This window comes from Gadus morhua, chromosome 2 (assembly GCF_902167405.1).
Source record: "Gadus morhua chromosome 2, gadMor3.0, whole genome shotgun sequence".
Lineage (NCBI taxonomy): Eukaryota > Metazoa > Chordata > Actinopteri > Gadiformes > Gadidae > Gadus > Gadus morhua.
In genome coordinates, this window is record NC_044049.1 from 26,832,202 (window position 1) to 26,849,370 (window position 17,169).

General features: G+C 45.4%; 1 protein-coding gene and 1 long non-coding RNA gene across 4 annotated transcripts in view; one reads left to right on the forward strand and one right to left on the reverse strand.

The window, feature by feature from the left end:
• The first annotated feature begins 3,082 nt into the window (after positions 1-3,082).
• trpm4a (transient receptor potential cation channel, subfamily M, member 4a) overlaps positions 3,083-17,169 on the forward strand; it is a 33,517-nt gene continuing 19,430 nt past the window's right edge. The window contains exons 1-9 of one of the 3 annotated variants that reach the window (XM_030376096.1): positions 3,083-3,323; positions 5,042-5,100; positions 6,329-6,506; positions 12,991-13,177; positions 14,819-14,988; positions 15,406-15,583; positions 15,843-15,907; positions 16,235-16,474; positions 17,145-17,169. The exon at positions 17,145-17,169 is cut by the window's right edge and continues 78 nt beyond it. In XM_030376096.1, the coding sequence (XP_030231956.1) occupies positions 3,255-3,323; positions 5,042-5,100; positions 6,329-6,506; positions 12,991-13,177; positions 14,819-14,988; positions 15,406-15,583; positions 15,843-15,907; positions 16,235-16,474; positions 17,145-17,169 (1,171 nt within the window). In that variant the 5' untranslated portion in view covers positions 3,083-3,254. Of the gene's footprint in view, positions 3,324-5,041; positions 5,101-6,328; positions 6,507-12,990; positions 13,230-14,818; positions 14,989-15,405; positions 15,584-15,842; positions 15,908-16,234; positions 16,475-17,144 lie in introns of those variants that run through there. The other 2 variants (XM_030376104.1, XM_030376112.1) reach the window with 2 other exon arrangements.
• LOC115558403 (uncharacterized) lies at positions 6,787-9,419 on the reverse strand. The gene is made up of 2 exons (XR_003979322.1): positions 9,225-9,419; positions 6,787-7,066 (listed from the first exon to the last, which is right to left on the reverse strand). It is a non-coding gene; the product is annotated as an uncharacterized LOC115558403 (long non-coding RNA).

The following is a 17,169-nucleotide window of genomic DNA, read 5'->3' on the forward strand; positions in this document are numbered from 1 at the left end:
CCTCCCACACACACACAACCACACACACACACACACACACACACACACACACACACACACACACACACACACACACACACACACACACACACACACACACACACACACACACACACACACACACACAACACAACCCCCCCCCCCCCACACACACACACAACCACACACCCACACCCACACACCCACACACAAACACACACACACACACACACGCACACACGCACACTCAAAACACACAAAGTACTTGACGGTATTTGTTAGTAAAGCTCAGTAACTTTACCCTGTAAAGCTCTGTCTTAGTATTGTGTCTGCTTGACCCTTGACCCCTTTAAAATCCACCAGGAAATGGACATCCGGAGTTATGGGAAACCTGGCCATATCTTTGTTTATTCCGGTGCTTTTCAGGCCCAGAGGAAAGGTGAACATACACACAGTGGCGGACTCAGGGGGGGGCAGGGGGCGACCGCCCCCCCTCGTGGCTCGATGGTTGAAAAAGCGCGCTAAAGTGCCCTTCAAGAGTGTAGAAAACGAGAGGAAATGCCTTATTGGCTGCCCTTTTCACGTGCAAAACATGATTAGGTGCCCTCTAGGGTGCTCCTTCATGCAATAAATTATGATGATGTGCCCTCTAGAACAAGAAAATTCAATGACGTGCCTTAATGAGTGCCCTTATAGTCCCCTTCTGCCCATCTGGTCCTTCTAGTGCCCTTCTGCCCATCTGGTGCCCTTCTAGTACCCTGATAGTGCCCTTCTGCCCGTCTGGTCCTTCTAGTGCCCTTCTGCCCATCTGGTGCCCTTCTAGTACCCTGATAGTGCCCTTCTGCCCATCTGGTCCTTCTAGTGCCCTTCTGCCCATCTGGTGCCCTTCTAGTACCCTGATAGTGCCCTTCTGCCCGTCTGGTCCTTCTAGTGCCCTTCCAGTGCCCTTCTAGTGCCCTTCTAGTGCCCTGATAGTGCCCTTCTGCCCGTCTGGTGCCCTTCTAGTGCCCTGATAGTGCCCTTCTGCCTGTCTGGTGCCCTTCTAGTGCCCTGATAGTGCCCTTCTGCCCGTCTGGTGCCCTTCTAGTGCCCTTCTGCCCGTCTGGTGCCCCCATGGTTGAAAAAGTGGGCTAAAGTGCCCTCTATGGTTGTGAAAATGAGAGAAAGTGCCTCATTGGCTGCCCTTTACACGTGAACAAAAATTAATGAGTGCCCTAGGTTGCCCCTGATGATGATGATGTGCCCTCTAGAGCAAGAATATGGCAAACCGAAAAAAAACATGTTGTGGTTAGCTATTGAGGTGCATACGTTCCTTTCTTTGGTAGCTGAGGAACGGGGAATGCGAGGCTTTGCTTTCATGTGGCGTCGCCATGACAAACAGCTACATCGAGTGGTACTTAAATCTCCACTGGTTAACGAAGCAAAAAGCGGATTAAGAGTATGTCAGTACCCATAGTGGAAAACCGCAATTAGATGCCAAGTTAGAAAAACTTAATATTTTCAGTTTGCATAATCCGTTTAAAATGTATGTACATTTTTTGAGCGTTCAAGATCATTCAAGTGTAGGTCATTTCATGCAAGAGAGACGACAATGGTCAGCTATCACCTCAACATGAAGGAAAACTTCCTTAAATGTTTCCGTAGCTGGCTGTCAGCGGTCAAAGACTGTATGGTAGCGGCACATTGAATTTTCTCCAGTCTTTTTTTACTTAAATGTTAGTAAAGATGAAAGCAAGCCTCCTTTCTTTGGCTAAAATGTGAAAGTGCACAATGATGTGAACAACTCATTTTGGTGTTTATAAAGTCGCTAGAATAAGGGGAAACAGTGTCTTTGAAGCAACATTTTTTCTGGGGGAGGACCCCCAGAACCCCCGTTTAAATTATGAGCCCAACTATTCTTTTAAGGGCTACATGGGGATGTAACAAGTGCCCCGAATGGGACCTTCAAGGCAGCGCTTGCTAAGGTTAGGGGATAGGACCTTCAAGGCAGCGCTGCCTTTAAGGCTCCGTTGGGGGAACAAAACACCATCAAGTTAGAAAAGCCACTGTGTCCGCTGGTGTGTCCGCTGGTGGGGCCCCATGTTGTCCAGAATGTGCCCTTTTTATTTTTTCGCCCCTGCCCTTCAAACAGTCTGAGTCCGCCACTGCATACACACATAACTCAGGGAACAATATCAGTGTCCAAAAACCCAGGCCTTTGTTTAGCAAACATTAGAACTATATGATTTGTACGCTCATATTGAATAGAGCAGTTACTATTATTATTTACTCGCAAGTACACATTTAGGCTCACTAGAGTACGCAGGATGTTCGTTTTTCGCTTGTTTGATGGGTCAGTTGGATATATCCCTTTTAACGATTAATATTTAACTACAAACCAATTGTGCTCTAATGGGTCCGGGAGATGATGACGTAGGACTAGGCTTGTGTTTTACTTATCATTGATACCATCATTTAGCCCCAAACAGGACCAGATGAGCAAGCTGTTTTGTTTGTCCACCCACTTCCTGGGGTTCAGGAAATTACAAAACGACTATCTTGAATGCAGACTAGACCAGTTCTGTGTCCGACATAAGCAGGAAACAGTGGCTTATGTGAACCACTGAGAATATAACATACAAAGGGTTGAAGCGTTTGCAAATAGTTACACTGCATTAACTAGGGTTAATTATGCACTTATTTTAAAGTTTTACCATGTTTCTAAATCATAGTGCTGACATATAATCCAACAATGATACTGAGGCCTGCCAAATACACCCAAAAATATTTGCGTATCAATTTTTTTATACCCAAACATTTTATAAGTCATAAATCTAAGTCAGCTGTGCTATGTTTGCGAATAAGTTATTATGTGCCAACAGTAGGTCTTAACAAAGATCTATCTTCTTAATTTATTAATTGTGGATCACTTTATACACAACGATAATACTATTGCCAAGGGTTCAAAAACAAGAAGACACGAATCAACATGAACATGTTGACAGAGCTAATAGGTCTTAGTACAATGCTCTGCAAATCTATTATGATTAGAGGTTGATGGCTGATGTTGGCTCCGTGACCGTTTGGGACAGCTGATTCTCATTGACGTTCGATGGGCGGGGCGAAGTAAAGAGGAGAAGGAAGGAAGGTTTCCCCAGAGGAGCCCCTGACACTGGAGCGGGTCGAGGCGTCTCGCGCACAGTTCACACGGAAAGCGGGCAACTTCAAAGCCGAACATGGACGCCTAAAGCCGGCAGGGATAATTGAGGAAGCGCTTGCGAAGCAGTACGTTCGCCATGGAGATGTCCGGGAAAGACAATGAAGTGGGGGCTAACGCGGAAACCAGAACATCTGAAAAAGCACAGGTATCTATGTCTTTTATGGTCATTTTAACAGTTCTATAACAATGTATTAAAAAATAACAGGATAGGCCTACTCTGATACTTATAGTTTATGATAATAGTTGCGTTATTGTTACGTTATCCAGCGTGAGAGAAAGGTGTGGATGGTTGAACTTATTGTTGATGGCCAGAGGTTTTACCCACAGGTAACGAGTTACGAGTCGCCGTTTCGATGCAGCAAACCCATCCGCACAGATGTGACCGCTGTCTGGGGCGTGTCGGCGAAACCCGATCACATCTCGCTGTGTGCGTGCGATGTTCGATCCCCCACACTTTGTTCAGCCTTTCTGACAAACTTGTATTTTTGCTGCTGTAGGACGATGACCAACTCCAGAAATGCAGTTCCCCTCGGAGTCTAGCTATTATTGGTTGAATCCCAAAGACCCCAATGTGTATGAACTTAGTGGGCCAATGACATATTTCGTTCATCAAATAATATGCATAGTTCTCAGGCAAACAAGTTAGATATATTCAATGCAATTAGATGTAGAGTCTTTATCTGCAACAGTAAATTGCACGCTGTGCTTGTTATGGCCATTATCTGAGATTTATCTATTCTGATCTTGTTTTAACTTAGCCTACCATCACTATTTGTGACTGTAAATTATCTCCTTGGTAACTTTCAATAGTATTTGGAAAGTTTCGTGCATAGGAATGAGGTCAGTCTAAAAGAACGTTGAAGCCAACTTAGACCTATAAGTGGTTAGGCCTGCCTCGGAATTCATAACCTCAACATCTGCTAGACCTCTTTGAAGGAAGTTTGAGACAACATGCATTATCAGCCCAAATTTGAGGCGGACCTTCAAACTACACAGCAATTTCATCAGACAACGTCTGTAGTTGTCAGATCCAACCTCGATAAGGCTTCTCTGGTTAGTGAGCAGACTAATGGTGAAGTGAAGTCTTGTCTTCCATATGGTTCAATGATTTATATACACCCGTACAGGTGACGGATCATTCTTACCTGTGCTCCAACAAGTGTATGAGCAAACAATGACTTTGAAATGCGGTTGGCTCATAACCTTCCATCCTGTTCATCCCTTTTTTATTTTTGGTGCTCAGCGATCTGACTATGAGTATTTATACAGCCTTCGCCATGCGTTTGAATCCTCACTGTTGTACAGGTTACCAAACACATTTCCTACGGGGCTTGTCTGTGTTCGCTGCAAGGTCGTTAAATAGGTGGAATGTGGTCACCTGTGTGCATGGGGTGGTTGGGTCCTACCCCCTAGGCAGGACGCTGTCTTCCCCCAAGATCTTGGCTAGTCCTGAACTGTTTTTACATTCCAGACATTTCTGCTCTATTCCCCCTCTATGTCTCTCTTTACTCTGACACCTTAACCACCCCACTCACACACAAACACAAACACACATATGCATACACACATTCAATCAAACACACAATATATGGTCCAATACCTAGTCCTGAATCAGATGATACGATCTTTCTTTCTTACTTTCTTTCTTTCTTTATTGACAGCAATGCCAGCTACGTGTAAACGTGGCTTGCACACACACACGCACACGCGCGCACACACACACACACACACAAACACAAACACAAACAAACGCGCACGCGCATACACACAGACATATATTGAAATGTACTATCAACTGTACAACATGTGGTTGCCTATACTCCTGACCCTTTTAACTCTTTCTACTTTTCTCTGTGACCCCAGAGCTGGATTCCCAAAATCATCAAGAAGCGCATGTGCAGCACCTTCATCGAGGACAACAGGTAACTATGCTAAATTAGATTTGATTGGTGTAGCCCTTGATGAGCCCTGAGGCACCGTCTCAAAGGGCTTAACAGGTAGTACGTTTATGACAGCTCCCTAACCCCTATCCCCCCAGAGGGCGAGGATAACATCCTTAATGAGCAAGGGAGAGATCTTGAGAAGGAACACAGAGTGGGGCTCCCCCCTTCCAGGGATTGTTGAGTGCATTGGGTGACATAATTGACGCATACAGGCAAATCATTTTAATTCAATTTGTTTATAAAAGTAAGGTCTTTGGCGATTCGGTGCTGGCCGGTAAACCCTAAGGAGAGTCCAGACGTCCATTCTCAGTCACCACAACATGCTAAAGCAGACGGAATAATAAATTAGAAGGGGGAAAGCACACTGAAGATGTAGACAGAAGCTAGTTTAGCGACTCCACAAACACGCAGAGATACCATCAGAAACATTCCCACAGTCGGACACAGACACACCGCATGCTCTCGTTGATTTGCTCTGCAGTGAGAGCCTTGTTAGGACGTCTGTCCCAGGGCTCGAATCTGGCTCCCCACGTGTCCTCCTTCCTGGTACACGATTTGACTGACGTGTGTGTGTGTGTCTGTGAGTGACCTTCGAGGTGACTCCCTTCATTGTTTTAATTGTTAACTCGCAGCACTCTTTACCCTTCCTGACCACAAACACACACACACACACACACACAGAGACACACACAAAAACACACACACACACACACGCATGCACGCACGCACGCACGCACAGACAGACAGACAGACAGAAACACAGACAGAAACACAGACAGAAACACAGACAGAAACTCAGACAGAAACTCAGACAGACAGAAACACAGACAGACAGAAACACAGACAGACAGAAACACAGACAGACAGACAGACAGACCCCAATCTGAACACATTACTCCGGACAGACTCTCTGTCTGTCTGTCTGTCTGTCTGTCTGTCTGTCTGTCTGTCTGTCTGTCTGTCTGTCTGTCTGTGTCTCCGTCTGTTTGTCTGTCTGTCTGTCTGTCTGTCTGTCTGTCTGTCTGTCTGTCTGTCTGTCTGTCTGTCTGTCTGTCTGTCTGTCTGTGTCTCCGTCTGTCTGTCTGTATATTGCATTTCTGTATTTAATCACCGCTGCAGGTTGATGCTTATCGGCATAACCGTGACAATTCTACGAACTCCTCCTTTCGTCATCATCGCTGACCTATCCTCGTGCCCCCCCCCCCAGTAACGGAGCACTGTGTCAGTGTGGCGGCCCCCGGGGGACGCACGGCTCCAACGCCACCGGGGACTACTTCGGCGCGGCCATCGTCAGCCAATGGGACAGCGGGCAGCACTCCTCCGAGTACCCCACCGACGCCTTCGGAGAGGTGGAGTTCACGGGGGCCGGCCGACGCCACAGTCACGTGAGTCACCAAGGGGGGAGAGGGGGGGGGGGGGGGGAAATCATAATCCACGATTCTTTTGGTCGATATTGAAATCATGATTATTCAAACGATTTTTTTGGTGTTTGAAAACATGTCGTATTTATTCAGCATATCTCTCCCAAAAAAAACGTTGTAACTTGTTGAAATTTCGCCTTAAAAAGATGCACAAAATGGTCAAAAGGAAAATGTTCCAATCTAAAATAATATACAGATGTGTATCCAGCTGTTCTGCCCTTTCTATAAAACATTAAATGTAAAAAAAAAAAAAAAGATAACTTCCTTATCGTTTGACGCTAAAATCGAAATCGCGATCAAAATTCGATTAATCGCCCAGGCCTAGTGTAGATCAGTACGGCTCCCTGGCTTAGACATGAGCCAGGCTCAAGCAACAACAATGTCTTTCATTTAGGAAGTGGAAACTTCCTGAATGAAACTTTCAAGCAAACACCGCTAAAACCACATCCCAGAACCGAATGACGGGGATGAACGTTGGCAGAACACCGTCGCCCGATCAGTGACTGTACGAACATGGCCCATACCTGAGAGAGAGAGAGAGAGAGAGAGAGAGAGAGAGAGAGAGAGAGAGAGAGAGAGAGAACCAAATAACATCAGTATATATACACGTTGGGCTTCATCATTATGCTCAACTCCTACAGCTGCATCTGTTCCCCCCGATTGAGCTGTCCGCTGCGAAGCGAAGCCCCCTTCACAACATATCCCCACCCCCTGCTAACCTTGGGTCACGAGCCCCCTCCCAAGCCACCCACACGCTCTGAGCGGCAGAGACAAAACGGCCCCGACCTGCTGTTCGATTCGTCAGTCAGCGAGATGCAAGGCAGCTTAACGTCCGCCTCTGTCTCTGCGTGGACCCCCAGGTTCCGTACCTCCCATATCCATCTGAACACTTCCTAAGAACCCATGCGTTTATGTGACACAAACACAGTGCCTCAATCAGCAAGAGCCTCTTTTGGGGTTCCAACTGTGGAGTTCAGTTGAACCAGTGCCTATGCTACGGCAGGACGCTCGGGCACAGAGTCAAGGGGCAGTGCCTCGGGATACCAGTTGTACTTATTCAAATCGACTATCTTTATTTGCAATTTGCTACTGGCTTTTTTGTCAGGCTATCCCTGGCCTGCTCTAGTGTGCGTTCTAACTACATTACCCAGAATTACTTTTGCTACCTCCTCTTGACATCAGGAGAGAACATTGTGTAAATGGTGAATTTAATAATTAAATAAATGAATCGAATGTGTTATAACAACATGCATAACCGGGTTTATTATTAATTGCGATAGCTAGCCAGACATTTGGCAGTATGATACTATGGTGCACATGCCACACGAGTGACACAATTTAGACCGCCCCTTTGTGACAACAGCCCTGGTATAGAGTGCTCGTGATTCAGATGGAAGAGTTAGTTTTTTCATGTTGGACAAAGATCCTCTACCTCGCTTACAAGCAGAAAAAAAGTAATCTTACTGAATTACTGTTATCTTCTTTAGGGACATTGCAGAAATGTTATATGCAGTGATTGGGATACAGAAACCCATGATTGGTTGTCATGGGAATTCAACTAATATTTTTTACTTTTGGTTGATGCTAGCTGCAGCAAATTGAAAATACTATCCAAAAACGTAAAATGAGGCCTTGGTTCCATCGTGCACCAATACAAATATATGTTACAATGTATACTACTTTAAAGCAGCATATCCCCTACGCGGTTTTCAAGTAAACCTAACCTTTAGTTTACCTTTCTAACCTTTACAGATTAATACCATACCTTTAGGCCTTCTGCAGTTCTCTGCAGTTAACAGTTTCAAATATCTATAAAGTTAAATCTCTTCACACTGCAGGTTGCATAAAGCTTTTGTGGCCCACAACCCAATCAATATTGAAAAAGGTAATTGTTAACCTTAGCAGGTTCGACTGGTATCTGTGAATAGCAGTGGTCGGCATATGCGACAACTCAGTGTTGTTGACTGGACAAAATGGGAGAAGCTTCTATTGTCACAAAACAGAGGTTTCAGGCTTCATCTTACTGCTTGTGTTTCTGATTGCATAGTGAAGGTAATGTGGTTCACCCCTGACAGGTTTTTTCATCTATTTTGTCAACCTGCGCTGGTCGCAGGATATCATGTTTCCCTGCTTGAAACCCAGCTTTTCTTTCACTATATTTTAGTAACCAGTACAACAGAAAGACACAAGACAACTAGTCCTTTAAGCCATTTTTAAGTATTGCTAAATACATTGGTTTAAAAATAATGGTATGGCAGGTTGAAGTCACAGTCCTCTGACTGTTAAGTTCTCCCTGAACAGAGTTGTTCATGATTGAGTTGTTCTGGCTCTGACCCTAAACTAAACTAAAGTATGTCCGTTGGCTTCGTTGGTATGTACTGTAGGGAAGCCAGAGCTCACCATGAGTCATTGCTCAGCTGAGTTGAGTTGGGCTGGCTACAGTAAAATAGGGAAGTATGGTGCGTTGTTTTCCATCCCTTTCTAAATTTAGCACGGCCATCATCAGATTTTGGGGATTCCAAAGCATAGAGGAGAATCTCCCTAGCCTTTTTCCAAAAGATTCTACTTGTGGAGAAGACAGTAGTAGCAGATAGCAGAATGTTACCGGAACATAGTTGAAACCTTAAAGCAAGAAGTTGGCAAGACAACTTGAGAATTAAGAGTTTAGAGCTGGAAACTCACCAAAGTTGACGTGGTGCACTAAGCTATGATACGCCCAAGAAGACATGGGCCCAACAAAAGCCCACAGACAAATAATAAACATGACAGACTTGAGCTGAACTCTGATGATCATAACGACATGGTGTATGTGGGCATGTAAGTCAACAAGCAGACTCGTTGCCGTTTTAAGTCTCTAGGATCAGTGGTGTGTTTACCCAGCTCTACACATCTACAACGCTATGTTGTGCAACAAACGCTCTCGCTCTCTCTCTCTCTCTCTCTCTCTCGCACTCTCACTCCCTCGCTCTCTCTCTCCCTCTCACTCGCTCTTCCTCTCACTCTCACACAAGCTCATGCATCACATGGTCTGCTTGTGAGCTGTCAGAAAGCGGATCCTGCTGAAGAATAATTAGAATGCCACCTCATGATTCAGATTACATCATAGTCAAACTCACTGTTGGGCCAGCTAGCTGAGCAGAGAGTTAGGTTTAGTTCTCATGCGCTTTGGTGAGGGGAGAATATTTAGAGCATATTGTTTTTGTTCTTTGACCCTTTCCTCAGGCAGTAGCCCTAGCGAACTGTAGTACTTTACTCCTGTTATTGATTTGCCTTAAACGGAGCCAGTTGTTATCTGATGCACCTCTTAAACCTGTCAATCTTCTGTACTAGGCCTGCTTTGACATTAACGTGTAATAACTCCAAAAAAGGTTCCCCTGAGTGAAGGGGTTAGACCATGTGTCTAAGGTCTGATCTCCTCTCTGAATTTTTTTTGTGATGAGTCATGTGATTTATAGACGCTTACAGTACCAATGAGAGTTGTCAGGGAAGTAATGATGAATTATTGGGTACGAGAACGCTTGGGAACAAGGTAAATAATTGGGTAATGACTGATGTAGGGTTGGCGTTACAGTACCCATTTCTGGGGGCCTGTCCCCGAAAAAGGTTGTGTGTGTGTTTATGTTTTCTAAAAAATAATATATGAGTTTAAAAAACATATTAATCGACTTTGAAAAGTACAGTGGCGCATTGCATTCACATCACAAAAAAAAAGATAAAGATCTTGTAATTATGACATAAAGATCTCATAATTATGAGAAAACATCTCATAATTACGAGATCTTTATGTCCTAATTACGAGATAATTATCTCATAATTACGAGATCTTTATTTTTCTTATAATTACGAAATAGTTATATAATTAGGAGATAAGGATCTCGTAATTATGTGATAGTTATCTCATAATTATGACATAAAGATCTCGTAATTATGAGATGTTTTCTCATAATTATGAGATCTTTATGTCATAATTACGAGATAACCTGATACTTTTGTGTGATGTGAATGCAATTCGCCACTGTAGAAAAGGTTCAAGGTTCATGTCTATTCATTTTTAGACAGGTTTTTGATTCTTGTGTCTATCTCATAGTCCGTGGCTCAACCGTTCTATCGATTGACTTTATACCATGAATGATATTAAACAATTGCCTATCAAGACAATATAGGATGATATCCTATTTGATTGAGCTACTTAATTACCAAAGCTTAAAATAAATCATGATAAACCATTCATCATGTAGTAGAATACTGCCTAAGCCTTTACTGCAGTAAAACATTCTATGGGTTTTAGATATGATATATATATGATAAAATTGACCATGATATGAACAGACAAAATATTAATGTCCCCCTTTTTTATTTCAGAAATAAACACATATATTTTGTTGCGATATGGAATAGCAAACTACATATGTCCCTGTTTTTAATTTCTTAAATCTGGTCACCATCTAATGGCTAATAATAATGCTATGTTGAACATTTTTATTTTTAAAAGGTCAAACATATGCCCTATTGTCCAAGCGTCACCGCAATCGGACCAGATCCATGTCGTGATTTCCATGCTCCTCCGTAATCAGAAGATCCATGCCGTGTTTTCAAGTCCACCGCAGAGCGCTCTCCAATGCCTGTTGCCGTCAGCCAATCCAGCTCAATGTTGTGTTCCGCGACTTGGAGAACCCAGTAAGTAGTGCTTTTACCTTTTATTGCATTTAATGAAATGCTATGATCTTTAATAAGTATCCTACTATAAAGTTGAGAGGGAGACTCTATGTCTATTACTAGTCATCAGTGTTGTTTCGCTTTTCCAGTTTCCAGATTCAAGTTGTCAAGGGTTTTCGCTAGCATGTTGTTATTGACCATTCTGAAGGGGAATTAGCTTCTAAATTCAATAGGTCATTCATTCCTGGAGTAATTATTAGTAGTACTACCGACAAGTATCAACTGCCAAGTAGTCTGCACTCTGCACCCTGTTTGACAACAACGTGACATTCAAGCAGGATTAACAGTATTATACTAATGTCATTCCCCTGGGGACATAAACGTGTTCCATCCTATAATACTCTTCAGATAAGTTAGAGCGGCTGACTTGAGGTTCACATGTTCCTTCTGCCATCAATGCATACCTTCTCATGAATGAAAACTATTTTTTTTTTTGTCTATTCGAGACATCAAGCGTTTATAGGCCAAGGTAAAGCCTTAACCGTTGACCAATCTTTCATCCGTTTCTTGGCTTTCTTGCGAGCTCAAAGTTCGCAACAGCCCATGTTTTGTTGTTCTTCAACCTCTGTTTATGAATTTCTGCAGCGATGGCCTCTGCTCTAAACACACCAGCAGGGAGAGCAGGAGGGGGCGCAGACCGATTCAGGATCGCCACCGTGTTTGAGCTCTGCGACGAAGACCAGGATGGCCTGTTGACCAGGGAGGACCTGAAGGTTGCCGTGGTGATGCTGTTCGGCTACAAGCCTTCCAAGTCGGAGACCGACAAGCTCATGGGAGACCAGCGCTCCCACACGCGAGAGCGGGCGCTCACCCTCCAAATGTTTGAGACTCTGATGACGGAGAAGCTGTCCGAGGAGGAGCCGGACTCGTACGTTAGGGCGCGGCGGGTGTTTGGCGCCTTCGACGTGCACCGACGGGGGTTCCTCAAAGAGGAGGACTTTGAGGCAGCGTTCAGGACGGTGGCTCCACTCCTGCCCCAGAGGACCGCCTCAGAGGCCTTCCGTCACGCGGACCGCGACTCGGACGGTCACATCAGCTTCAAGGACTTTGAGGCGGCGGTCGGCTTTGGACGCACCGACACAAACCCGGATTGTAGTTTTAGCTAATTGTTATGGGTCTGTTTTTTTATTTATTTCAAATCCTGTGTTATTTGCTTCGTTGTTTTCATGATTAAAGTGTTTTTGAATAAATACGTTTCTTTCTGTTCATTTCAATGGATGACTTTCAGAGGGTGTGATATAGCCAGATCTGATGCCCTGACTACAAAATAGGCTCATTTTGTAGCCTCAATCGCATGATTACATTTCATTTTTCGCTCTAGTTGAAAATAAAAAGTGTATTTATCAAACTTTAATCTTCAGCTATTGTTTCTGTCTTAATAACAAACAAACAATATCTCAGAATCGACAGTGTTATCAAGTACTTTGGTCAATATAAATGAATTTAGCCAACAACCAATTGCCATAATCTGCATAATTTGCACAAAACCAAGTATGATGTATAGACTTTTAATGAAGCTTTGTGATGAGTTGGCCATGGGAACCAACCCTTTCACACGCTTTTTCGACTTTCTACACCTTACTGGTATGGATTTAGGAAGAGCGGTATTGTACATCGTGAACTTTACCCCGTTCTCTTTCAGTTTGAGAAGCTCTTCAGTCTAACGCCGCCAGAGCAGTCAGGGCGTCCTCCCCTCGTCTCTTACGCCTCTCTCTCTCTCCCCCCACTCCAGTTCCTGCGGCTGTCCCGCGACACGCCGCCCCAGATCGTGTTCACCCTGATGACGGCCCACTGGGGGGTGCCCTCTCCCAACCTGGTGGTCTCGGTGGTCGGGGGCGGGGGCGAGGGCCAGGAGAAGGTGAAGCCGTGGGTGCGGGAGGTGATGAGGAACGGGCTTGTGAGGGCGGCTCAGAGCACAGGTGAGGCGGGAGGTGATGAGGTACGGGCTGGTGAGGGCGGCTCAGAGCACAGGTGAGGCGGGCAGGAGGGCCGGCCGTAGGGCCGCTCGGTGACCGGACGAATCAGAATCACGGTTATTTTGGGCGATGTTGAAATCACGATTATTCAAACGATTATGTTTGAGTTTGAACACGTGATGTATTTATTCAGCATGTCTCCCAAAACCCTTAGTAACTGAGAACTTAAAGAAATACACAAAATGTTCGAAAAGAAAATGTTCAAATCTAAAATAATGTACAGATACGTATCCAGCTGCACTTTCTAGAAAACACAAAAAAAATCACTTTTAAAAAAAAAACCTTGATTCAATTAATTTTGTGATCGTTTGAAACTAAAATCGAAATCGAGATCGAAATCCGATTAATCGCCCAGCCCTAGCCGACTGTCTGCGTTTTCTGTACGCTAGTTGACCCACTTGTCCAGAGTTCGCCTGCACTCTGCATAGACTCCTTACCCCCCCACCCTGCCCCTTCTCCTCCCTCACTCTCCTCAAAACACCCCTCTCGTCACTTATGGCACTCAATGTACGCACTTAGTCTAGGTTGTACGTCCTGGGAGTTAATGAATGCAGTAATTGTGTGTTGTACGCCCTTGAACTTAAAAGTAGTACTTTGTTTAGCATCGTATCCTTGCTCTCTTTGTGTCTTTGGTGTATACAGGAAATAGTCTAGCAATTGTAAGGGCTCAGCACTTGTTCTATGAACATCCTTACTGTACTGACAGCGATAAATTGTTGTCCCTCTTTCTTCTGAAAAACGTACTTATTGTAAGTTGCTTTGGATAAAAAGCGTCTGCTGAATGGAAATGGAAGAGGTGATGGGAGGTCCCTTCACTCATCCTACATTTTTCGTTTCCTTTTTTAACCTTCATACGTATTTCCCTCACAGGATTCACCGAGTTGCTTGAAGCGTCGACCTCTGTAGTTTAGCAATGGGGATGTGTTGACGGATTGAATCCATGTGTCGTATTTACACACAAGCATTCTTGCAAGCTTGCCCTTAGGGCTCAAATGATTTGCGCCAGCGCTTTACAACCTCCTGATGCAGGGGGGGGGCACGTTTGACATTTGGAACAGCACGTCATGTTCTTCAACACGAAACAAAGCCTCACAGCCAAAATGTAGCGCAGACTTGAACACATCCTGACATTAAGTTTGAAGATACAGGGAGTTATACTTGAATGTTCTCATCAAAATAAGTATACATGAAACAGATATGATATCAATGACCTTTAAGTCGGCACTTCCCAAGTGTTCAGAATATGTGTTGCCCAATTGTTCACTGCTGCATTTCTCACACAAATAAAGCTTATGCTGACTATCTGCACTTTCTATAAGCTAGTTGACTTAATTTGATTGCTGCTAAGGCATTTCTCTCTCTTTCTCCCTCACACACACACACACACACACACACACACACACACACACACACACACACACACACACACACACACACACACACACACACACCCTCACACACACACACCCTCACACAAACACCCTCACACACACACACACACACACACGTATACACACACACCCTCACACACACACACACACACACACACACACACACACACACACACACACCCCCCCCCCTCAGGGGCGTGGATCCTGACGGGCGGGCTGAGGGAGGGGGTGGGTCGCTGCGTGGGGGAGGCGGTCCGGGACCACGCGGCGGCGGCGCCCTCCCTGTCCCAGAAGAAGGTGGTGGCGGTGGGCGTGGCCCCCTGGGGTCTGGTGCACAACCGGCAGCAGCTCGTCAACGCACAGGTACGGACCGCCGCAGCACGGCTGGCAGCGGGCTGTTACACACTGCAGAGCTGTCGTTAACTCACTCTAGCCAAGCAGCCATACACCTCAACATGGCTGAAACCTGTTTCACGCACTGACTGAGATGACTGCAACTATGTTCTGTTCTATTTCATCTATGTTAGAAGATGGGACTTTGACAATTCTATCCAGATTCCTTTATCTGTATCGTCCATCATCATTGACAGGGATATTGTATTTAGACGTGGCTCAGTGAAAAGGAACGTTGTAATAACAATGTTAATACAACAACATAGACAACATTGGACAAAGTGTGATTTGTATTAAGCTATACCCGTTCTAAAGAGTTTGCTATCTTACTTCCTAGTGCGCGTTTGGTGCATTTATCAATGTGTGGTTTCTTTACTTGTTTTCCAGGGGAGTTTTCCGGCTCGCTACTATGTCCAGAACACGTCCCAGGACACCTGCGGCCTGGACAGCAACTACCAGGCCTTCCTCCTGGTGGACGACGGGACCGTGGGCCAGCGCGGCGGGGAGACCGGCTTCCTCTCCAACCTGGAGGACTACATCTCCCACCAGCGTACGGGCATCTGGGGTGAGAAGCTGTGATGCATTCTAGCGTTGAAACTAGTGTCATGAATACTTCAGTCATCTGTGTAGCTAAGAGGCACGGATCCTGTCGGAGAAATAACATAGATCTATGGATTTCAAATCCAAATCGTTTTCCAGGATAAATAAACAAAACAAAAAAGAGAATAAATGGAATGAATCAACCATCGACTCAAAGTGTATCTGTGTCAGTACGTTACTGAGCACGAATTATTCCTCCTGACTCCCTTCTCTCGACCTAACAGGCAGTGGCAGCATAGAGATCCCAGTCTTGTGCATGCTCATCTCAGGGGAAGCCAAGATGCTGCAGGTAATGTAACAAAGAAACGCCAAACCATAGTAGCACCCGTCCCCTTGACGTTTCTAGACACTCGATGTGAAGCCTCATAGTCTTCCCCTTGTAGTTTCTCAAAACAACAAAGAGTGAACCCTGATAGTAGCTCTTCCCTATGTTGTTTCTTACCATCCAATATAGCAGGGCTCTCCAACTCGCGGCCCGGGGGCCAATTGAGGCCCGCTAACATGCCTTGCGGAATGCTCTTTTTTTTCTCCTGTTCTGGAGAATAACTACTTGTCAGAGTTAATCCCACTTAGTGCGTGGGCGTTTGACGTCCTCACCGTGTGACGTGTTCTCCAGAGGGTGGACCATTCCCTGAGGAAGGCCATCCCCTGGCTGGTCCTGGGGGGCTCGGGGCCGGCCGCAGACCTGATCACTGAGATCCTGGAGGAGGTGTCGCTGGGCTCCAGCCCCAGCAGCCCCCTGCCGGAGGGGGGGGAGGGCGGCGAGGGCCCCAGCACGGAGCTCCGTGACCGGGTCAGAGAGAAGGTCAGGAGGCACTTCCCAGCAGAAGCCAACCTGGAGAAACTTGTGGACTGGGTGAGTTAGAACAGACGTTCGGAAGTGTGTGTGTGTGTGTGTGTGTGTGTGTGTGTGTGTGTGTGTGTGTGTGTGTGTGTGTGTGTGTGTGTGTGTGTGTGTGTGTGTGTGTGTGTGTGTGTGTGTGTGTGTGTGTGGTTAGGGGTCAGGGCGTTTTGTGTGTGGATAGGAGTAGTCACTAATAATCACAGGAAATGCAAACTTTGCTTTAGTGAACTGATTGAGTGTGTGTCCAATTTCAAGTGGACAACTCAGTTCATCGATTGCATTTCTACCTCTGCATTCTACCGAGCAAACCCACATGACACAGGGTAATGTGATGGACTCTAGAAATTGATCTTCTTGAGGCTTCTTGGTTCTACAGCAAAGCACTTCACTCAGAGGAAATGATGACCACAATGTCTGTCTCTCTCTCTCTCTCTCTCTCTCTCTCTCTCTCTCTCTCTCTCTCTCTCTCTCTCTCCCTCTCTCTCCATCTCTCCCTCTCTCTCCCTCTCTCCCTCTCTCTCTCTCTCTCTCTCTCTCTCTCTCTCTCTCTCTCTCTCTCTCTCTCTCTCTCTCCCTCTCCCTCTCCCTCTCCCTCTCCCTCTCTCTCTCTCTCTCTCTCTCTCTCTCTCTCTCTCTCTCTCTCTCTCTCTGCCTCTCTCTCTGCCTCTCTCTCTCTCTGCAGGTGCTGAGTATTCACAAGAACAGAG